At 46.6% G+C, this 24409-nt stretch overlaps 1 protein-coding gene across 1 annotated transcript in view; it reads right to left on the bottom strand.

Moving 5' to 3' along the window:
- Positions 1 to 351: 351 nt before the first annotated feature.
- The window catches only part of LOC135518975 (diacylglycerol kinase eta-like), a 156854-nt gene continuing 132796 nt past the window's right edge, over positions 352 to 24409 (bottom strand). Inside the window, 2 exon segments of the mRNA XM_064943969.1 lie at positions 352 to 7181; positions 23585 to 23715. Of these exon segments, the coding sequence (XP_064800041.1) occupies positions 7095 to 7181; positions 23585 to 23715 (218 nt within the window). The 3' untranslated portion in view covers positions 352 to 7094.

Consider the following 24409-nt stretch of genomic DNA (forward strand, 5'->3'; position numbering starts at 1 on the left):
CCTGATTTTGTTTTTAACATACGGGCCTACTGTAAATCTGTGTATAGGTCTGACTACACGGTATTGTATGCAGGACTACAATACAGGAACAGATAGTAATTCATTAGTAAAAACAAGAGTACAAGTTTCCACAGAACATGTACTGCCTATGGGATGTCCTCTCTACATTGCGTTCGTACATTACAATGAGTTCAAACAATATCACCAACAAACAATATCTGAAGGTAATGCAGTTCATCCAAGAGGAAGTAATATTATGACACATTGTGTATGCACTCGTTTTTATAGAAAAATAAATATGACATATTGTGTACGCATTCGTTTTCATTGAAGAAGGAATATCATGACACGTTGTGTATGCACTCGTTTTTATTGAAGAGGAAGATAGCCTTGTTTTTAAGGCACCCAACAATGTACAACAAATTTGAATCCATTTAATTAATCTGAATACAAAAATACACATCTCAGCGACTTCCGTATTGTAATAAATAACTAACCATGCATTGTAACCATAAAAAAGCACAAAAAAACAGTCACTTGGTAGCAGTGGAGGCTGGTGGGACGATCTATAGGAGGACAGGCACATTGTAATGGCTGGAATACGTAAACCACGTTTGATTCTGTTCCTTTTATTCCATTCCAGACACTACAATTAGCCCGTCCTCCTATAGCTCCTCCCACTAGACTCCACTGCTTGGTAGTCATAAAAATGTCCAACTACTCTACCAAAAGCATCCAGATAGTAACACAAGTGACAAACTGTAACATTATCTTCCAAAGAAGAAAACATAGTTACATCATCATGTTGTTTAACCTTAGGCAATAAATATGCACGTTTTGTACATAAACTCAGCAAAAAAAGAAATGTCCCTTTTTCAGGACCCTGTCTTTCAAAGATAATTCGTAATAATCCAAATAACTTTACAGATCTTCATTGTAAAGTGTTTAAACACTGTTTCCCATGCTTGTTAGATTAACCACAAACAATTAATGTACTCGGTCGTTAAGACACTAACAGCTTACAGACGGTAGGCAATTAAGGTCACAGTTATGAAAACTTAGGACAGTAAAGAGGCCTTTCTACTGACTCTGAAAAACACCAAACAAAGATGCCCAAGGTCCCTGTTCAACTGTGTGAACGTGCCTTAGGCATGCTGCAAGGAGGCATGAGGACTGCAGATGTGGCCAGGGCAATGAATTGTAATGTCCGTACTGTGAGACGCCTAAGACAGCGCTATAGGGAGACAGGACGGACAGCTGATCGTCCTTGCAGTGGCAGACCACATGTAACAACACCTGCACAGGATTGGTACATCCGAACATCAAACCTGTGGGACAGGTACAGGATGGCAACAACAACTGCCCGAGTTACACCAGAAACGCACAATCCCCCCATCAGTGCTCAGACTGTCTGCAATAGGCTGAGAGAGGCTGAACTGAGGGCTTGCAGGCCTGTTGTAAGGCAGGTTCTCACCAGACAACAATGTCGCCTATGGGCACAAACCCACCATCGATGGACCAGATAGGACTGGAAAAGAGTGTTCTTCACTGACAAGTTGCTGTTTTGTCTCACCAGGGGTGATGGTCAGATTTGAGTTTATCGTCAAAGGAATGAGCATTACACCAAAGCGGGATCGATTTGGAGGTGGAGGGTCTGTCATAGTCCGGGGCATGTGCCACAGCATCATCGGACTGAGCTTGTTGTCATTGCAGGCAATCTCAATACTGTGCGTTACAGGGAATACATCCTGACATGACCCTCCAAAATGACAATGCCACCAGCCATACTGCTCGTTCTGTGTGTGATTTCCTGCAAGACAGGAATGTCAGTATTCTGCCATAGCCAGCGAAGAGCTCAGATCTCAATCCCATTGAGCACGTCTGGGACCTGTTGGATCGGAGGGTGAGGGCTAGGGCCATTCTCCCAGGAAATGTCCGGGAACTTGCAGGTGCCTTGTTGGAAGAGTAGGGTAACATCTCACAGCAAGAACTGGCAAATCTGGTGCAGTCCATGAGGTGGAGATGCACTGCAGTGCTTAATGCAGCTGGTGGCCACACCAGATACTGACTGTTACATTTGATTTCTAATTTTGACCCCCCCTTTGTTCAGGGACATATTATTCCATTTCTGTTAGTCACATGTCTGTGGAACTTCATTTCAGTTTATGTCTCAGTTGTGGAATTTTGTTATGTTCATACAAATATTTACACATATTAAATTTGCTGAATATTTGCTGAAAATAAACGCAGTTGACAGTGAGAGGATGTTTCTTTTTTTGCTGAGTTTATATATTTTTATCCTTAGCAAGTAAAACTGTGCCATTGTAAACAATGTAAACAAATGAATCTCACTTCTCTTCCACCATGTTATTAACCATGTTAAAGACTATCGGGTTACCCCATCTTAAGAGTCCTCACATAGGGTTTGGTTGGTTTATGAAAACCAGGCAGTTTGCAGCATTATATATACATACCATTGGAAAACATGGTGATGGATGATGTTGCCCATGGATGCTGATCTAAGATCAGTTTTGCGTTCCCCCCCTAATGGTTATGGTTAGGATTGGGGGAGGTAAGGTGAGCTAAGATCTGTTCCCATGGGAAACCTCTACCTAATTTGGAGAACTCAAGCTCTCTCTCTCTAAGCATGTAGTCTTGGGTCCAGCACACTCATACAGAATCAGCCAAACACCCTTCAGATAGACAGACAGACAGACACACACAGAGAGACAAACAGACACCCTTCAGACAGACACAGAGAGACAGACAGCACACTCATACAGAACCAGGCAGACACCCTTCAGACAGACAGACAGACACCCTTCAGACAGACACACAGAGATAGACAACACACACATACAGCCTGGGAACTGAAGCCAGACACACAGTACATAGCCGCAGGAAGTAGTTTGGAGGTGGGGGTGCTGCAGCGATGCTGCAAAATAAATGTTGGGCGTTACAGACGGCTAGATTGGTCCACTAATACAGGAGTACTAAGGGCCTAGTGCACTACTTTTGTGGAGAGAAAAAAATACATATATATATATATATATATATATATATATATATATATATATATATATACATATATATATATATATATATATATATTCTTTTTTTACTTTCGATTTTTCACACGGTGCTGCAGTACCCTCAGCACTCCTACTTCCTGCAGCTGTGCAGACATAAATTACCGAGATTGCACTTGAATTCAGACTACTGAAAAGGTGGTTTTAATATAAATACAGAACTATGTATTCCAAGGTCAAACTACTCTGAGAACAACAGCTAGAACGTAAAATCCATCTGTCTATGTCTGTGAAACCAGCCCATACCTAAGCCACGTAAGCATTGTTTCCATTGGCACTTTAAAGTCAACCCAGGTTGGGCTGGCCAAGAAATATGAAATTATTTCATGCTGCTAGGTAGCCAATATGTGACTGCAGCTGGCTTCGCTAATGTTGCTACCTAGCTAGCTAGCTAGATTTTAAAGAATGTAATTCACCCTCACCATGCTGTAACTAATGTTACCCCATACTCCTGCCAGTGCCAGCTAGACTCAGAGCCATATGTTTAGCTTGCTGACATTAGCTAGCTAGCTAACAGGCTTAATTCCTACTTTGCTTGCCATGGCATTGGCTATTAGCTAGCTAGCTAACCAAGCAAACCAGATGATAGGTTTGATATAATGTGTCCAGCTAATTTTCAATATGACCTGGCCTGCTTAAATTCCTGCTAGCTCACATTAGCTAGCTAGCTTGTTCAACTCTGATTTGCCAGCTATAGTTAGGTAGCTAGCATTCGAGGGCTGACTGTTCTCATAAAAGTTTATTGTGTAGTGCAAAAATGAATGAAGGATCCAGGTATGGTACTAATTAGTGTCATGTCTGATATCTGCAATACTGCTTGTCCATAGCTAACAGTAACAAGCCCAGACTAGGTAGCTAACGTTGATAAACTTGGTGGTTGCATAGTAACGGTGTCACCAACCCGAATTCTAACCAGTTGCGAAACTTGGCTGCTCAGGCCCGGGTTTCCCTCGACCCAGCTCGAATTTAAGAATTCCATTTGAGCCAGCTTGAATTTAAGAATTCCATTTGAGCCAGCTCGAATTTGGAACCAACTGGGCCCTAACGTTAAGTGCCAGTGGAAACGGGGCTCTAAAGACAACAAGAAACATAAATGATGATCAAGAACTGTGGCTTGGATACTTAGAATTTCAAAAAAGACTGAATGTTCAGAATGTTTCATTCATGTCTTTGGTTAGGAACCTAGCTAGCTTGTGGCTATGTTTTGTTTCTTTATAACAATCATACTTGCAATAAAACCCATTTATTTTTGTCTAGACCATTTACTAAAGTTATGATTTAGATGCTCTTGGCATAATTCTCAAATCTAACATCTTTCGCCAAAAGAGGTTAATGTTTTAGGGGATTAAAAGGCCTCATGTTTTGAGTTTCATGTTTTTTTTAAAATGATACTTGATTGTGAGCATAAGCAACAATTATATGCTTCTTGATAATGTAAATTCTCTTGATAGGCCACCAACGGAGAGGTGGGTGGTAATGCTTCATTTTATGGATTAAAAGATACATGCTACTTTCTGGTGCTTACTCCAAATAAGTGAACACAATTAGTAACTAACTAGTACGGATTCATTTCTATCTTAATCCCAAAGAAACCTAAATGTAATTATCATGCAAACATGGTATAAATTCCTATTTCCATTTGTTAATAGATATTATGGTACATGAGGACTATGAAATTAAGCAAGCCACAATCCTGATACGAACAGTTTCGTTGAGGTAAAAAATGATAAAAAAAGAAGGCTTGATGATATAGGATGATTGATAATATAACTTGGCTGATCAATGATAAACATACAGTTGATGCTAAGTATTTAGCTGATGTAAATGAACATACAAGGGATCTTAGATACATAAAGCACAGAACAACAGTCAGGTCTGCCCATTCAACAGTCTCACATAGTCAGTAACACGGTCTATTATTTCCTGCAACCTGTTTTGAGAATCATCCTGGAAGCACAGCGGAACAAGACTAAAAACCAGTGAGCTGTTGGAAGAATTTTGAATGAAAATTAAATTAGTAAGAAACGCTATTTAGTTTAAAAGTCGGTCAGTTAACCCTTTGGGTTTTCCCCACAGCGAAACATCACGTCAGAAAGACGACCAAAACCAATATAATATTGCACCTCCGTTAGAATACAACAGCATTAAACAAAAACAGGACAGATTATCCTATTTAACAAAATCAATAATCCACAATTGGTGTTCATGGCGCAAATCAATAGACATGGTCATCAAAACGTTTTAGCTGTTAGCTATAATCTACAAAGGCATTTGACTACAAAAGCTACTAACAGTGTATGCATACACTGCTTTAGATTGTATATATTCAGTGCATATATTGTATATGCATACTTAGCATCACATATATAGGTATACCCTGTAATGCCACCAACCTAACAAAAGTGTCCTATTACAATTACATTTCACACTGAGCAACTAAATCTGCACTTTCTCCTGTTGCAGATGAGCTGCTTAAACTTATACTTAAATCAAAATGTAACTCCTATTCCCACTACCATAGTGTTACTCTGTGAAATATTGAGTGTTTAAATGCTAGAGATTGCGGTGAATTGTATCTAGTGATATGAGGATGTAACTTTGCAAATAGCAACATGGAAAAGTCCCTGTCAAGCATTCCATAAAAATATGAAATTGTTGGATTACAGCTAGGGTTGCAAAATTCTGGGAAATGTAAATAAATCCCGTGGTTTTCCCGAAATCCCGGTTGGAGGTTTTCCGGACTCAGAAGATAAGAAGCAGGAAATGCAGATCCTCCAACCAAGATTTCTGGGAAACCAGGGAATTTATTGAACGTTTCCAGATTTCTAGAATCTAATTTATAACACTCTATATGGAACTGATATTCATCCCAAACATGATTATGTTATTTTCACTACTTTCAAAGTTAACATTTATGTCTGGAAGTTTAGTGGACATTCACTTTGGTACTGATTTTCATTTCAACAGAAAACAAAGTATAACTCCTAATAGTTAATCTAGTAACTTGTCTTATATTCTGATGTTCTCTTACCAATAAAGCACATTTGTACAATAAAATGAATAAAATATGGCACATGACACAGGTCCTTGACACATAATTATCATGCAAAAACATAAATAAAAATAATTAACAAAAAAGGTTGATTCATACCAAAATAATGCTTTCAGTAGTAACAAATGGTATAATAATACTAAAGTCATTTTTTACACAAAAGAACCAAGACACTAATCTTGCAATTCCAAATTGATATCCCAAATCAAGCTAGCATTGCATGCAACATATGTCTCACTGTTTTCAGAGACCTCTCTTCACTCGCTTTAGGTTGTGGCATTGCATCTCCTTCTCCCAGGGCACGTCTGTAATCACACCCTATTCCCTACATAGTGCACCACTTAAAAGTAGTGCCCTACATAGGGAAGCGGGTGCTATTTGGGACGTCGCCTATCTCCTCTGGTGTAAACAGTGAAAGCAGGATATTGCAGACTGTAGCGTTGCGTCTGTAGCCTTCTACTGCCAGGCAAAGAGCCAGTAAGCCAATCACAAAGCTGCACGGTAATGTAGTGACTGTGCTGAACTGTACACACTCACAGCACATTGTTAGGGCACACTCATGGAAGTCACCTTGTTGCTACTTGGATTGGGCCTTCTCTATGAGGCCAGATGACCAAACCAACTCTTATAATGAGGATCAGTTGCATACCCAATTGGGCCATGAATGAAAATATGATTAGAGAAAATTTGCATTTTTTTTGTGAAAAACTATGGCTTCCTTCTTTAAACTGTCAACAACTGTAGATTGCCATGTTCTATTTTGGCACCAAACACAGCCTCACTAAAACATTTAGGTTCGACAATTTCTCACCAACAGCTTTCTTAAATCCATCAAAGGATCAAATCCATCCATCCACCCCAAGATGCCAGGCGTTCAGCTCTCCCTGCGGAGCTCCCAAACTCTTTCTCTGTGGTGGAAGGGCACTTCCACTCTGGCACCAACTACTTCTGGGTTAGAGGTCAACCATTGCGGTCTTGGCCAGGTCCTTAGTTCCCTGGAGAATTCTCTTCATATGACCCACTTTCGATATCCCCAGATCCTGTGGAGAGCAGATGACATCTTAAGAACATTGATTCTCCTAATAGTTTATTTATTTAATGGAAATCATTTTATTTTATAGCTTCCTTTTCAAATCACTGTGCTATATCTGTTTTATGGTTTTTACATTGTATTGTCTTTTTTGGGGTAATATTTTGTTTTACGTCTTGCTCACCCTGTCATGGAACACTTCTTTTGCTCTCTTTCCCCCTGTCTAAGCGGGGGAGGGCGGTCATACCAAGGATCATTAGGTATTTCATTTATGATTTTAAGACACGTTGAAGAATCCAAAAAATATTTATGTTTTGGGGTCCTAAAAATGTGTTGGGGTCATACTGCTAATATCTCATACAAATGCTTGGAACAAGAGATCGTCCCCAAAAATTACCAAAAGGAAGTTTGTTCTGAAGTGTCTTTCCCATATCTGAGCGATGTAAGCAAGGTCAGGAAACATTTGCTATATACTTTTTTTTAAACATGTATTTAACCCAATACAGTGCCTTGCAAAAGTATTCATCCCCCTTGGCGTATTTCCTACTTTGTTGCATTACAACCTGTAATATAAATAGATGTTTATTTGGATTTCGTGTAATGGACATACAGAAAATATTCCAAATTGGTGAAGTGAAATGAAAAATATTACTAAAAAATTGAAAAAATAAAAAGCGGAAAATTGGTGTGTGCAGATGTATTCACCCCCTTTGCTATGAAGCCCCTAAATAAGATCTGGTGCAACCAATTACATTCAGAAGTCAAATAATTAGTTAAATAAAGTCCACCTCTAAGTCCACATCTAAGTGTCACATGATCTGTCACATGAATTCAGTACATATACACCTGTTATGAAAGGCCCCAGAGTCTGCAACACCACTAAGCAAGGGGCACCACCAAGCAAGCAGCACCATGAAGACCAAGGAGCTCTCCAAACAGGTCAGGGACAGAGTTGTGGAAAAGTACAGATCAGGTTTGGATTATAAAAAAATATCAGAAACTTTGAACATCCCACAGAGCACAATTATTAGAGAACATACCATTATTAAAACATGAAAATAATTTGGCACCACAACAAACCTGCCAAGAGAGGGCCGCTCACCAAAACTCACGGACCAGGAAGGTAGGGTATTATCAGAGAGGCAAAAAAGACAAAGATATCTATTTGTTTTTTATTTTACCTTAATTTACCAAGCAAGTCAGATAATAACAAATTCTTATTTTCAATGATGGCCTAGGAACACTGAGTTTACTGCCTTGTTCAGGAGTAGAACAACAGATTTTTACCTTGTCAGCTCTGGGATTCGATCTTGCAACCTTTCAGTTACTAGTCCAACGCTCTAACCACAATCAAATCAAATCAAATATTATTTATCACATACACATGGTTTGCAGATGTTAATGCGAGTGTAGCAAAATGCTTGTGTAGCGAAATGCCACCAGGCTACCTGCTGCCCCAGATAACCCTGAAGGAGCTGCAAAGCTCCACAGCGGAGATTGGAGTATCTGTCCATAGGACCACTTTAAGAGGTACACTCCACAGAGCTGGGCTTTATGGAAGAGTGCTCAGCAAAAAGCCATTGCTCAAAGAAAAAAATAGGCAAACATGTTTGGTGTTCGCCAAAAAGCATGTGGGAGACTCCCAAAATATATGGAAGAAGGGACTCTGGTCAGATGAGACTAAAAATGAGCTTTTTGGCCATCAAGGAAAATGATATGTCTGGTGCAAACCCAACACCTCTCATCACCCCGAGAAAACCATCCCAAAGTGAAACATGGTGGTGGCAGCATCATGCTGTGGGGATGTTTTTCATCTGCAGGGACTAGGACACTGATCAGAATTGAAGGAATGATGGATGGCTCTAAATACAAGGATGTTCTTGAGGGAAACCTATTTCAGTCTACCAGAGATTTGAGACTGGTACAAAGGTTCACCTTCCAGCAGGACAATGACCCTAAGCATACTGCTAAATTAACACTTGAGTGGAAACATTTCAATGTCTTGGAATGGCCTCGTCAAAGCCCAGACCTCAATGCAATTGAGAATCTGTGGTGTGACTTACAGATTGCTGTACACCAGCATACCCATCCAACTTGAAGGAGCTGTAGCAGTTTTGCCTTGAAGAATGGGCAAAAATCCCAGTGGCTAGATGTGTCAAGCTTATAGAGACATACCCCAAGAGACTTGCAGCTGTAATTGCTGCAAAAGGTGGCTCTACAAAGTATTGACGTTGAGGGGGTAAATAGTTTTGCAAATTCAAGTTTTCAGTTTTGTTGTCTTATTTCTTGTTTGTTTCACAATAAATCTTCAAAGTGGTAGGTATGTTGCTTAATTCAAAATACAAACCCCCCGAAAATCAATTTTAATTCCATGTTCTAATGTAACAAAATAGGAAAAATGCCAAGGGGGTGAATTTTTGCAAGCATTGTATTTCTGGCATTAACTTCTTGGTGACTGGGTGGCAGTATTGAGTAGCTTGGATGAATAAGGTGCCCAGAGTAAACTGCCTGCTAGTCTGCCATAAAAGCTATAATATGCATATAATTCTAATATTTATCTAATATATGCATATTATATGGATTTTATTATTAGTATTGGATAGAACACACTTTGAAGTTTCTAAAACTGTTTGAATGATGTCTGTGAGTATAACAGAACTCATATGGCAGGCGAAAACCTAATCAAAAATCCAAACCGGAAGTGGGAAATCTGAGATTGGTCGTTTTTCAACTCATTCCCTATTGAAGATACAGTGGGATATTAGTCATGTTGCACCTCCTAAGGCTTCCACTAGATGTCAACAGTATTGGGAAACTTGTTTGAGGCTTCCACTGTAAAGGAGGGGCTCATAAGGGCAGTGAGTCAGTGGTCTGGCAGAGTGCCACGTGGTCATGAGAGAGTTAGCTCGCATTCCATTACTTTTCTACAGACAAAGGAATTCTCCGGTTGGAACATTATTGAAGATTTATGTTAAAAACATCCTAAAGATTGATTCTATACATCGTTTGACATGTTTCTACAAACTGTAACGGAACTTTTTGACATTTCGTCTGCTCTTCACGCGCTTCGTGGCTTTGGATTTGTTTACAAAACGCGCAGAAGTAGCTATTTGGACATAAATGATGGACATTATCGAACAAATAAACAAATCAAACATTTATTGTGGAACTGGGATTCATGGGAGTGCATTATGATGAAGATCATCAAAGGTAAGTGAATATTTCTAATGCTATTTCTGACTAATGTTGACTACACATCTTGGCAGATTTTTCTTTGGCTGGTTTGGGCTCTGAGTGCCGTACTCAGATTATTGCATGGTGTGCTTTTTCCGTAAAGATTTTTTTTAAATCTGACACAGCGGTTGCATTAAGGAGAAGCTTATCTAAAGTTCCATGTATAATAGTTGTATCTTTTATCAATGTTTATTATGAGTATTTCTGTGAATTGATGTGGATCTCTGCAAAATCAATGCATGTTTTGGAACTACTGAACATAACACGCCAATGTAAAATGAGATTTTGGGATATAAATATGCACTTTATTGAACAAAACATACATGTATTGTGTAACATGAAGTCCTATGAGTGGCATCTGATGAAGATCATCAAAGGTTAGTGATTCATTTTATCTATATTTCTGCTTTTTGTGACTCCTCTCTTTGGCTGGAAAATGGCTGTGTTTTTCTGTGACTTGGTGGTGACCTAACATAATGGTTTGTGGTGCTTTCTCTGTAAAGCCTTTTTGAAACAGACACTGTGGCTGGATTAATGAGAATGTTATCTTTAAAATGGTGTAAAATACTTGTATGCTTGAGGAATTTTAATTATGAGATTTTTGTTGTTTTGAATTTGGCGCCCTGCACTTTCACTGGCTGTTGGTGGGGTGGGACGCTACCGTCCCAAATATCCCAGAGAGGTTAATCAGTCTCCATATACAGTATACTTCCATTCATTTTCTCATCTAGAGGAGTCTTGTCAGGCCTGTGGGCGTCCTAGAGCAAAACAACCGACGTACCCTACTGTTCAATAGTTTGGGGTCACTTAGAAATGTTATTGTTTTTGATAGAAAAACACATTTTGTGGCCATTAAAAAAACATCAAATTGATCAGAAATACATTGTCGACATTGATAATGTTGTAAATTACTATTGTAGCTGGAAACGTCAGATTTGTTATGGAATATCTACTGAACATCGGTGTACAGAGGCCCATTATCCGCAACCATCAATCCTGTGTTCCAATGGCACGTTGTGTTATGGCACTGTTGACTGTCATTGGCACATTGACTGTCAATGGCACGTTGACTGTCCCCAGTCCACCTGGCTGTGCTGCTACTCCAGTTTCAACTGTTCTGCCTGTGATTATTATTATTTGACCATGCTGGTCATTTATGAACATTTGAACATCTTGGCCATGTTCTGTTGTAATCTCCACCCGGCACAGCCAGAAGAGGACTGGCCACCCCACATAGCCTGGTTCCTCTCTAGGTTTCTTCCTAGGTTTTGGCCTTTCTAGGGAGTTTTTCCTAGCCTCCGTGCTTCTACACCTGCATTGCTTGCTGTTTGGGGTTTTAGGCTGGGTTTCTGTACAGCACTTTGAGATATTAGCTGATGTACAAAGGGCTATATAAATTAATTTGATTTGATTTTGATTTGTTAGCTAATTCAAGTTTATAATTTTAAAAGGCTAATTGATCATTAGAAAATACTTTTGCAATTATGTTAGCACAGCTGAAAACTTTTGTTCTGATTAAAGAGGCAATAAAACTGTCCTTCTTTAGACTAGTTGAGTATCTGGAGCATCAGCATTTTTGGGTTAGATTACAGGCTCAAAATGGCCAGAAACAACAAACTTTCTTCTGAAATTCGTCAGTATATTATTGTTCTGAGAAATGAAGGCTATTCTATGCAAGAAATTGCCAAGAAATGTAAGATCTCGTACCACACTGTGTTTCTACTCCCTTCACTCACAGAACAGTGCAAACTGTCTATAAATAGAATACGGAGAGGAGTGGGAGGCCCTGATGCACAACTGAGCAAGAGACAAGTACATTAGAGTGTCTAGTTTGAGAAACAGATGCCTCATAAGGCCTCAACTGGCAGCTTCATTAAATAGTAACCGCAACACCCCAGTCTCAACTTCAACAGTGAAGAGGCGACTCCGGGATGCTGGCCTTCTAGGCAGAGTTGCAAAGGAAAAGCCATATCTCAGACTGGCCAATAAAAAGAAAAGATTAAGATGAGCAAAAGAACACAGACACTGGACAGAGGAAGATTGGATAAAAGTGTTGACAGACGAATCAAAGTTTAAGGTCCTCGGATCACAAAGAAGAAAACTCATATAAAATGAAAAGGTGATGGAGTAATGCTTCACGCCATCTGTCAAGCATGGTGGAGGCAATGTGATTGCCTGCGGGTGCTTTGGTGGTGGTCTTGAAGGGATCTTGAAGAAGGAATGCTATCACTCCATTTTTCAACGCCATGCCATACCCTGTGGATGGCGCTTAATTAGAGCCAATTCCCTCCTACAACAGGACAATGACCCAAATCACAGCTCTAAACTATGCAAAACTATTTAGGGAAAAAGCAGTCAGCTGGTATTCTGTCTATAATGGAGTGGCCAGCACAGTCACCGGATCTCAACCCTTTTGAGCTGTTGTGGGAGCAGCTGGACCGTATGGAACATAAGTGCCCATCAAGCCAATCCAACTTGTGGGAGGTGCTTCAGGAAGCATTGGGGTGAAATCTCTTCAGATTTCCTCAAATTGACAACTAGAATGCCAAAGGTCTGCAAGGCTGTAATTGTTGCAAATGGAGGATTCTTTGAATTAAACAAAGTTTAAAGGACCCAATTATTATTTGAATAAAAAAATCATTATTTTTAACCTTGTCAACATCTTGCCTATATTTCCTATTCATTTTGCAACAAATTTCATGTATGTTTTCTTGGAAAACAAGGACATTTCTAAGTGACCCCAAACCTTTGAACGGTAGTGTACATGCTTGTTGGCAGATCGGCTGTACCAACTTTGGACGAGTCTCCTGACACTTGTGAGAGTATCATCTTTCCATAGAGGGGTCCTAATAGCTGCTAGGCCAAACCGTTCAGATGCTACAGGGGATTTTGTGAGAAGACCACATTTTGGGAGGTCTCATGGTCTGACAAACAGCGCTCCATCTCTGTCACCTTTGACCTCAGATGCAGAAGTACGACATAGGCGGATGCAGTGGAATGAGACGCATCCATTTCAAAAACAGATATCTCCAGCTTAAATTTACAAATGTGTATGTACATTTTTTTAATTATGCTAATTTGATTTCCATGGGGGTGAGGACAACGACATGTGGGGGTTTTAAAGGCAGCTTCACCTAAGAGCTTCCAAATAATAAAAAGCTACAGGTCATGTATTGCATAAACAATATCTTCTGGTCAATGACAAAACAGACCGTGCCAACAGACATGTTGTGTTGTGCTGTACCTACCTTCAATTAGCATAGCAAATATTCAAACATGGAGTACACTACTGAACAGCATGCAGTTGACACTGGTTGTGTTTATGATCCCATGGTCATTTTCTGTGTGATAGTTTGGTAACACTTTACTTATTAAAGCCAAACTGCACGCTTTATAACTTGTTTTGGAAGTGTAGAGGCCCTCATACTGTATTCTAATAAGTACTATAATATGTTTATACCACAACATTGTTGAATACTTGTTTCTGATTGGTTAGAAGGGCATTCTAGAATGGACATTAAACCAGATAACGGGACAGTTGGAAAATATATCGGGACACCTTGCATTCAAGACACAATTTTGCTTGCTACAAAGTTACAGAAAGCTAAACCAACAACCACACAAAATGAAATTGTATATGTTGTAAACAAGGAAAAAAATGAGCTGGCTAGCATTGACATTTTCTTGTAGAGACATATTTTTTTGGAGCATCTGATGACCAAACGTGGTGAGTGATGAACATGAATTTCTCTGGTCCCTACTGTTGCAGCCATGACACAGGTGGTGCTATGCTGTCAAATCCTCCCATGTTTCTAGTTTGATCAGCTGTTTTAAGCAACTAGTATTTTTTAATTAGGTTTTCATATTGGCAGGTTTGTTAGCAACAAACTATTTATCTAGCCTCTAGCCTAGTGTTTGATATGCAATGCGATCTCCTCGTAATGGAAAGTGTCGGGTGACCTGATGAGAAGACAAACTTTTCTAGCTATGCCAGGCAAAATCGGGCATTATCAGCTCATAATTATGGATGCGTTCTAATGAATGTCAATAGAACATAGCTACTTTGCTGTTATTCTGGCTGCAGAGTTCATGGCGGTGTTAGCAGTAGCTAGCTGACTAGCTAACAAGCAAGAGATCATTGTAAATATCAACAAAAATGTTTTATTCCTACTGGTTAATGTGTTCTTATAGTATTGTTTTCTTTGGCAACTGTGGTATAAGCAGGATAAACAGTTTAAACAAATGTAATGGAATAAACGTTGATGTTATCTTCACTAGGGTAGGGGGCAGCATTCAGAAGTTTGGATGAAAAGTGTGCCCAAATTAAACTGACTGCTAATCAGGCCCATTTGCTAGGATATGCATATGATTAGTACATTTGGATAGAGGAAAACACTAGAAAACACTCTAAAGTTTCCAAAACTGTTAAAATAATGTCTGTAAGTATTACAGAACTGATATGGCAGGCGAAAACCTGAGGAAAATCCAACCAGGAAGTGCTATTATTTTGAAAGGCTGTTTTTCCTTTGAAAGCCTATCCACCATACAAAGACTTAGGACCCAGTTCATGATCTCTATGGCTTCCTCAACAGGTGACCAGTCTTTAGGCGTTGTTTCAGGCTTTTACTCTGAAAATTGAGGGGGATACACCGCTTTCAATGAGAGGACAGTGGACATTTCCATCCATGAATCAAGCACAAGATCGATAGCGCGCATTTCTTGTTTACCTTTTCCATTGATGAAGCTTTTGTTGAAATATTATTTATTATTTATGCCAAAACAACCTGCAGATTGATTTTAAACATCGTTTGACATGTTTCTACTATCTTTTATTGTACTTTTTTGACTTTTCGTCTTGGTTTTGAGAGCGAGCATTGTGCCTTTGGATTTCTGAACTAAACGCACCAACAAAATGGAGGTATTTGTACATAAAGATGAACTTTATCGAACAAAACAAACATTTGTTGTCTAACATGGAGACCTGGGAGTGCCACCAGATGAAGATCATCAAAGGTAAGTGATTAATTTTAATGCTATTTCTGACTTTTGTGACACTCTCCTTGTTTTGAAAATGGCTGTATGGCCTTCTGTGGCTAGGAGCTGACCTAACATAGTATTCGCTGTAAAGCCTTTTTGAAATCTGACACAGCGATTGCATTAAGGAGAAGTTTATCTGTATTAGTATATTAGTATATTAGATACACTTGTATCTTTTATCACTTTTTATGATGAGTATTTCTGTTATTTGATGTTGCTCTCTGGACTTTCACCGGATGTTTGTTTGAGAAAATGCATTTCTGAACATAAGACACCAATTTCATATGAGGTTTTTGGTCTTTATCGAAAAAAACACACATTTATTGTGTAACATGAAGTCCTGTGAGTGCCATCAGATGAATATCATCAAAGGTTAGTGAATCGCTATTTCTGACTTTGTGAGCCCTCTCCTTGGCTGGAAAATAGCTGTATGGTTTTCTGTGACTCGGTACTGACCTAACATAATCGTTTGGTGTGCTTTCACCTAAAAGCCTATTTGAAATCGGACACTGTGGCTGGGTTAACAAGAAGTTTACCTTTAAAATGATGTAAAATACTTGTATGTTTGAGGAATTTTAATTATGGGACTTCTGTTGTTTTGAATTTGGCGCCCTGCAATTTCACTGGCTGTTGTCGAGGTGGGACGCTAGCTGCTAGCAAGGGATGAGAACGCTGCCACTGAGCATGGCAACAGAACATAAAGAATGAATGACTGGCTCACATCCATAAATATTGAACTAATCGAACGATTTAAATATCAACAAAAAAAGTATTTATAGCAGTAAATGTGTGCTTTCATATTGTTTTCTTTGGCAACTGTGGTACATTTTTTTTTGCAACATAGAAGTATTAAGTAAAGGATAAAAGCCGCCGTTCTGTACATTACCTTGGAAAAATGAACCCTGCAATGGTGCATCGTCCATTATTTCCAAAGTAATGTACAGAACGTCTGCATTTATCCCTTACTTAATACTTCTATGTTGCAAAAAAAAATGTACAGACTAAAAAAAAACATTATAAGCTCCTCTTACATGCATATGACAAGTATTACAATTCATTATAAATGCATCATAATGCATTGTAACTGTAAGCGTTACATAAAGTGGTACCATGTTTCTAAAAAGGATCAATTATAATTATGTAATAGCGTTTAAGATATTTTCCTTTTTCTTCCAATTATGTTTTTTCGACAGATAATGGTGGTTTTGTCATAGAAATGGAGGGGACAGATTTGGAATGAGGGGACACAGACAGAGAAACACTGGCACAGTCCAAGGTATGTTAGGCAAGTCGCTCGTAAGGATGAGTGCAAAACTATTATTGTCTAATGTCAAAAAAGTCATCTCCTTGCTTTGCCGTCGTTCACTTCACCTTCTATAGATCCATTAGGATAATTGGTACATGAAACTCTGATAAACAATGTGAAATAGAACAGTCTAAATGACTCCATCATCTGTAAGGAGGTTATGGGGGTAATGAAGTGTGGTATATCCCTGGGAGTGGATCATTAGTCGGAATCCGTTGCAAAACCTTTTACTTCAAACAGAAAACATTTTGCAACGAAGACGAGAGTTTCTATTGGACAAATTCATCTATGTCCTTCCCTGTCTGTTTAATTTTTGATTACTTTTTTAGATTACTGTTGTGTATTGTTAGATATTACTGCACTGTTGGAACTAGGAATACAAGCATTTCGCTACACCCACAATAGCATCTGCTAAATATGTGTATGTGACCAATAAAATGTGATTTTCTTTGATTTAGTGTAAACATTGAACGGTTTCAGTAGGAAAATGTTGTGTCACAGACAAGATGTTATGCAAACGGAATCTGACTAATTAATAAACCTCTTGTTTCTCCCTGTGGTATTTTCTCAGTGTGGAGTCAACATTGAACATCTTTCTCCTATAACTCCAAGCCACCCATGTTCAGCAGTACTCCAAAGGTCCACTCACACCCCTGGGGTCAGTATTACTGGGAGTTGTTGTGTTCTGTCCGTGAACAGCGTCTCTATATCGCTCTGACCTAAAACAGCTTCTTGTCTCGGTCTGTATTACCAACCTAACCCCAGCTCCAACCCTCCCCCACCCAACCTTCCTGAGCAGTCCCACTCCCCTAGCCCTTCCTCCCCTACGCCGGCCCTCCCCCACCCAACCTTCCTGAGCAGTCCCACCCCCCTAGCCCTTCCTCCCCTACGCCGGCCCTCCCCCACCCAACCTTCCTGAGCAGTCCCACTCCCCCCTAGCCCTTCCTCCCCTACGCCGGCCCTCCCCCACCCAACCTTCCTGAGCAGTCCCACCCCCTAGCCCTTCCTCCCCTACGCCGGCCCTCCCCCACCCAACCTTCCTGAGCAGTCCCACCCCCTAGCCCTTCCTCCCCTACGCCGGCCCTCCCTCAACCCAACCTTCCTGAGCAGTCCCACTCCCCTAGCCCTTCCTCCCCTACGCCGGCCCTCCCCACCCAACCTTCCTGAGCAGTCCCACCCCCTAGCCCTTCCTCCCCTACGCCGGCCCTCCCCCACCCAACCTTCCTGAGCAGTCCCACCCCCCTAGCCCTTCCTCCCCTACGCCGGCCCTCCCTCAACCCAACCTTCCTGAGCAGTCCCACCCCCTAGCCCTTCCTCCCCTACGCCGGCCCTCCCCCACCCAACCTTCCTGAGCAGTCCCACCCCCCTAGCCCTTCCTCCCCTACGCCGGCCCTCCCTCAACCCAACCTTCCTGAGCAGTCCCACCCCCTAGCCCTTCCTCCCCTACGCCGGCCCTCCCTCAACCCAACCTTCCTGAGCAGTCCCACTCCCCTAGCCCTTCCTCCCCTACGCCGGCCCTCCCCCACCCAACCTTCCTGAGCAGTCCCAACCCCCTAGCCCTTCCTCCCCTACGCCGGCCCTCCCCCACCCAACCTTCCTCAGCAGTCCCAACCCCCTAGCCCTTCCTCCCCTACGCCGGCCCTCCCTCAACCCAACCTTCCTGAGCAGTCCCACCCCCTAGCCCTTCCTCCCCTACGCCGGCCCTCCCTCAACCCAACCTTCCTGAGCAGTCCCACCCCCTAGCCCTTCCTCCCCTACGCCGGCCCTCCCTCAACCCAACCTTCCTGAGCAGTCCCACTCCCCCTAGCCCTTCCTCCCCTACGCCGGCCCTCCCCCCCACCCAACCTTCCTGAGCAGTCCCACCCCCTAGCCCTTCCTCCCCTACGCCGGCCCTCCCTCAACCCAACCTTCCTGAGCAGTCCCACCCCCCTAGCCCTTCCTCCCCTACGCCGGCCCTCCCCCACCCAACCTTCCTGAGCAGTCCCACTCCCCTAGCCCTTCCTCCCCTACGCCGGCCCTCCCCCACCCAACCTTCCTGAGCAGTCCCACTCCCCTAGCCCTTCCTCCCCTACGCCGGCCCTCCCCCACCCAACCTTCCTGAGCAGTCCCACCCCCTAGCCCTTCCTCCCCTATGCCGGCCCTCCCTCAACCCAACCTTCCTGAGCAGTCCCACCCCCTAGCCCTTCCTCCCCTACGCCGGCCCTCCCTCAACCCAACCTTCCTGAGCAGTCCCACCCCCTAGCCCTTCCTCCCCTACGCCGGCCCTCCCTCAACCCAACCTTCCTGAGCAGTCCCACTCCCCCTAGCCCCACTTCTTCCTCCCCCAACCTTCCTGAGCAGTCCCACGCCCTTCCTCCCCTACGCCCCCTCCCCAACCCAACCTTCCTGAGCAGTCCCACCCCCTAGCCCTTCCTCCCCTACGCCGGCCCTCCCTCAACCCAACCTTCCTGAGCAGTCCCACCCCCCTAGCCCTTCCTCCCCTACGCCGGCCCTCCCAACCCAACCTTCCTGAGCAGTCCCACTCCCCTAGCCCTTCCTCCCCTACGCCGGCCCTCCCCAACCCAACCTTCCTGAGCAGTCCCACTCCCTCAACCCAACCTTCCTGAGCAGTCCCACCCCCTAGCCCTTCCTCCCCTACGCCGGCCCTCCCTCACCCAACCTTCCTGAGCAGTCCCACCCCCTAGCCCTTCCTCCCCTACGCCGGCCCTCCCTCAACCCAACCTTCCTGAGCAGTCCCACCCCCTAGCCCTTCCTCCCCTACGCCGGCCCTCCCTTCCTCCCCTACCCAACCTTCCTGAGCAGTCCCACCCCCTAGCCCTTCCTCCCCTACGCCGGCCCTCCCTCACCCAACCTTCCTGAGCAGTCCCACCCCCCCCCTAGCCCTTCCTCCCCCTACGCCGGCCCTCCCTCAACCCAACCTTCCTGAGCAGTCCCACTCCCCTAGCCCTTCCTCCCCTACGCCGGCCCTCCCTCAACCCAACCTTCCTGAGCAGTCCCACTCCCCTAGCCCTTCCTCCCCTACGCCGGCCCTCCCTCAACCCAACCTTCCTGAGCAGTCCCACTCCCCTAGCCCTTCCTCCCCTACGCCGGCCCTCCCCCACCCAACCTTCCTGAGCAGTCCCACCCCCCTAGCCCTTCCTCCCCTACGCCGGCCCTCCCTCAACCCAACCTTCCTGAGCAGTCCCACTCCCCTAGCCCTTCCTCCCCTACGCCGGCCCTCCCTCAACCCAACCTTCCTGAGCAGTCCCACTCCCCTAGCCCTTCCTCCCCTACGCCGGCCCTCCCCCACCCAACCTTCCTGAGCAGTCCCACCCCCTAGCCCCCCACCCAACCTTCCTGAGCAGTCCCACTTCCTCCCCCCTACGCCGGCCCTCCCCCACCCAACCTTCCTGAGCAGTCCCACCCCCTAGCCCTTCCTCCCCTACGCCGGCCCTCCCCCACCCAACCTTCCTGAGCAGTCCCACCCCCTAGCCCTTCCTCCCCTACGCCGGCCCTCCCCACCCAACCTTCCTGAGCAGTCCCACCCCCTAGCCCTTCCTCCCCTACCCCGGCCCTCCCTCAACCCAACCTTCCTGAGCAGTCCCACTCCCCTAGCCCTTCCTCCCCTACGCCGGCCCTCCCCCACCCAACCTTCCTGAGCAGTCCCACCCCCTAGCCCTTCCTCCCCTACGCCGGCCCTCCCTCAACCCAACCTTCCTGAGCAGTCCCACCCCCTAGCCCTTCCTCCCCTACGCCGGCCCTCCCCCACCCAACCTTCCTGAGCAGTCCCACTCCCCACTAGCCCTTCCTCCCCTACGCCGGCCCTCCCCCACCCAACCTTCCTGAGCAGTCCCACTCCCCTAGCCCTTCCTCCCCTACGCCGGCCCTCCCCCACCCAACCTTCCTGAGCAGTCCCACCCCCTAGCCCTTCCTCCCCTATGCCGGCCCTCCCTCAACCCAACCTTCCTGAGCAGTCCCACCCCCCCTAGCCCTTCCTCCCCTACGCCGGCCCTCCCTCAACCCAACCTTCCTGAGCAGTCCCACCCCCTAGCCCTTCCTCCCCTACGCCGGCCCTCCCTCAACCCAACCTTCCTGAGCAGTCCCACTCCCCTAGCCCTTCCTCCCTACGCCGGCCCTCCCCCACCCAACCTTCCTGAGCAGTCCCACCCCCTAGCCCTTCCTCCCCTACGCCGGCCCTCCCTCAACCCAACCTTCCTGAGCAGTCCCACCCCCTAGCCCTTCCTCCCCTACGCCGGCCCTCCCTCAACCCAACCTTCCTGAGCAGTCCCACTCCCCCCTAGCCCTTCCTCCCCTACGCCGGCCCTCCCTCAACCCAACCTTCCTGAGCAGTCCCACTCCCCTAGCCCTTCCTCCCCTACGCCGGCCCTCCCCCACCCAACCTTCCTGAGCAGTCCCACCCCCTAGCCCTTCCTCCCCTACGCCGGCCCTCCCTCAACCCAACCTTCCTGAGCAGTCCCACTCCCCTAGCCCTTCCTCCCCTACGCCGGCCCTCCCTCAACCCAACCTTCCTGAGCAGTCCCACCCCCTAGCCCTTCCTCCCCCCTACGCCGGCCCTCCCTCAACCCAACCTTCCTGAGCAGTCCCACCCCCTAGCCCTTCCTCCCCTACGCCGGCCCTCCCTCAACCCAACCTTCCTGAGCAGTCCCACTCCCCTAGCCCTTCCTCCCCTACGCCGGCCCTCCCCACCCAACCTTCCTGAGCAGTCCCACCCCCTAGCCCTTCCTCCCCTACGCCGGCCCTCCCTCAACCCAACCTTCCTGAGCAGTCCCACCCCCTAGCCCTTCCTCCCCTACGCCGGCCCTCCCTCAACCCAACCTTCCTGAGCAGTCCCACTCCCCTAGCCCTTCCTCCCCTACGCCGGCCCTCCCTCAACCCAACCTTCCTGAGCAGTCCCACTCCCCCTAGCCCTTCCTCCCCTACGCCGGCCCTCCCCCACCCAACCTTCCTGAGCAGTCCCACCCCCTAGCCCTTCCTCCCCTACGCCGGCCCTCCCTCAACCCAACCTTCCTGAGCAGTCCCACTCCCCTAGCCCTTCCTCCCCTACGCCGGCCCTCCCTCAACCCAACCTTCCTGAGCAGTCCCACTCCCCTAGCCCTTCCTCCCCTACGCCCCCACCCAACCTTCCTGAGCAGTCCCACCCCCCTAGGCCCTCCCCCACCCAACCTTCCTGAGCAGTCCCACCCCCTAGCCCTTCCTCCCCTACGCCGGCCCTCCCCCACCCAACCTTCCTGAGCAGTCCCACCCCCTAGCCCTTCCTCCCCTACGCCGGCCCTCCCCCACCCAACCTTCCTGAGCAGTCCCACTCCCCTAGCCCTTCCTCCCCTACGCCGGCCCTCCCCCACCCAACCTTCCTGAGCAGTCCCACTCCCCTAGCCCTTCCTCCCCTACGCCGGCCCTCCCTCAACCCAACCTTCCTGAGCAGTCCCACCCCCCTAGCCCTTCCTCCCCTACGCCGGCCCTCCCCCACCCAACCTTCCTGAGCAGTCCCACCCCCTAGCCCTTCCTCCCCTACGCCGGCCCTCCCCCACCCAACCTTCCTGAGCAGTCCCACTCCCCTAGCCCTTCCTCCCCTACGCCGGCCCTCCCCCACCCAACCTTCCTGAGCAGTCCCACTCCCCTAGCCCTTCCTCCCCTACGCCGGCCCTCCCTCAACCCAACCTTCCTGAGCAGTCCCACTCCCCTAGCCCTTCCTCCCCTACGCCGGCCCTCCCCCACCCAACCTTCCTGAGCAGTCCCACCCCCTAGCCCTTCCTCCCCTACGCCGGCCCTCCCCACCCAACCTTCCTGAGCAGTCCCACTCCCCTAGCCCTTCCTCCCCTACGCCGGCCCTCCCCCACCCAACCTTCCTGAGCAGTCCCACCCCCCTAGCCCTTCCTCCCCTACGCCGGCCCTCCCCCACCCAACCTTCCTGAGCAGTCCCACCCCCCTAGCCCTTCCTCCCCTACGCCGGCCCTCCCTCAACCCTCCCCCACCCAACCTTCCTGAGCAGTCCCACCCCCTAGCCCTTCCTCCCCCCTACGCCGGCCCTCCCTCAACCCTCCCCCACCCAACCTTCCTGAGCAGTCCCACTCCCCTAGCCCTTCCTCCCCACTACGCCGGCCCTCCCCCACCCAACCTTCCTGAGCAGTCCCACTCCCCTAGCCCTTCCTCCCCTACGCCGGCCCTCCCCCACCCAACCTTCCTGAGCAGTCCCACTCCCCCTAGCCCTTCCTCCCCTACGCCGGCCCTCCCCACCCAACCTTCCTGAGCAGTCCCACCCCCTAGCCCTTCCTCCCCTACGCCGGCCCTCCCCCACCCAACCTTCCTGAGCAGTCCCACTCCCCTAGCCCTTCCTCCCCTACGCCGGCCCTCCCCCACCCAACCTTCCTGAGCAGTCCCACCCCCTAGCCCTTCCTCCCCTACGCCGGCCCTCCCCCACCCAACCTTCCTGAGCAGTCCCACTCCCCTAGCCCTTCCTCCCCTACGCCGGCCCTCCCTCAACCCTATCCCATTTCCCCAGGTCTGTTCTGTTCCCAGTTCACACAGAGTACCAGTGAAGACTGAGGGGTCAGTGAGTTGCAGCCAGTCTCCTGCGGGTAGGTAAGCAACACTCTCACACACAGTGGAAGCCAAGCAGAGCAGTGCAGCACAGAGTAGCAAACAGGAAGACAGCTAACGGCCAACAGAACCAGAGAGAAAGAGATGGAGAGAAACAGAGAGAAAGAGTGTTGATCTGGTGGTAGATGAAGTAACAGTGTGTGTGTGTGTGTGTGTGTGTGTGTGTGTGTGTGTGTGTGTGTGTGTGTGTGTGTGTACGTGTGTGTGTGTTTTAGTGTGTGTGGTGCGTGTGTGTATACCTTCAGGTCCCTCCTCTCCAGGTGCAGCAGTTCAGAGCCTCTGATGTCATGGCGTGTGAAGGTATCTCTGTACTCTCCCAGACTGAGCAGCTCCAGCCAGACTCCTACCTCCTCTGTACCCCATCGCTCCACTACACACATAAGCAGTGCACAGAGCAAGAATGTGCTCACTCAGTGTCTGAGACCCTCTCTCCCACACACACACACACACACACACACACACACACACACACACACACACACACACACACACACACACACACACACACACACACACACACACACACACACACACACACACACACACACACACACATCCACACGCACACACACTCATGTATACACAAACAATCAGAGAGAGGAAATCAAAATAGAGGGAAGGGAAGACAGGAAGAGGAGGAGAGGTAGAGGAAGAAAGGAAGGGAGAGAGGGAAGAGAGGCGGCAGCGGCTGGCGGAAAAGAGGAGGAGTTAGCATAGATGTTGGAGGTTGGTTGGTCGGAAACGGCTGTGGCCAATGGCCTTCCACAGAGGCTAAGGGCATGCAGGTTATCCACCAATCAGAACACAGACATACAGGAAGTAGGAGGGAGAAGGATTGCGGAAGCCTGTGCAACCTGATGGAACGCCCCACCCAATCCCTGCCCTTCCTCACTGTGGGCGGGATTAACACTCCCAACCAATCAGACGGGGTCCTGAAGCAGAAGACTGGCCAACCCCTGGCGTTCTATTTGTATGCATTATATGTGCTCTTATTTCACCCCAAAACAATCTAATCTAGATTGAAGAGTGCAGCTACAGCATACAATACAAATGGCTGGTTTTCA

Source organism: Oncorhynchus masou, chromosome 29 (genome assembly GCF_036934945.1).
Source record: "Oncorhynchus masou masou isolate Uvic2021 chromosome 29, UVic_Omas_1.1, whole genome shotgun sequence".
NCBI classification, from domain to species: domain Eukaryota; kingdom Metazoa; phylum Chordata; class Actinopteri; order Salmoniformes; family Salmonidae; genus Oncorhynchus; species Oncorhynchus masou.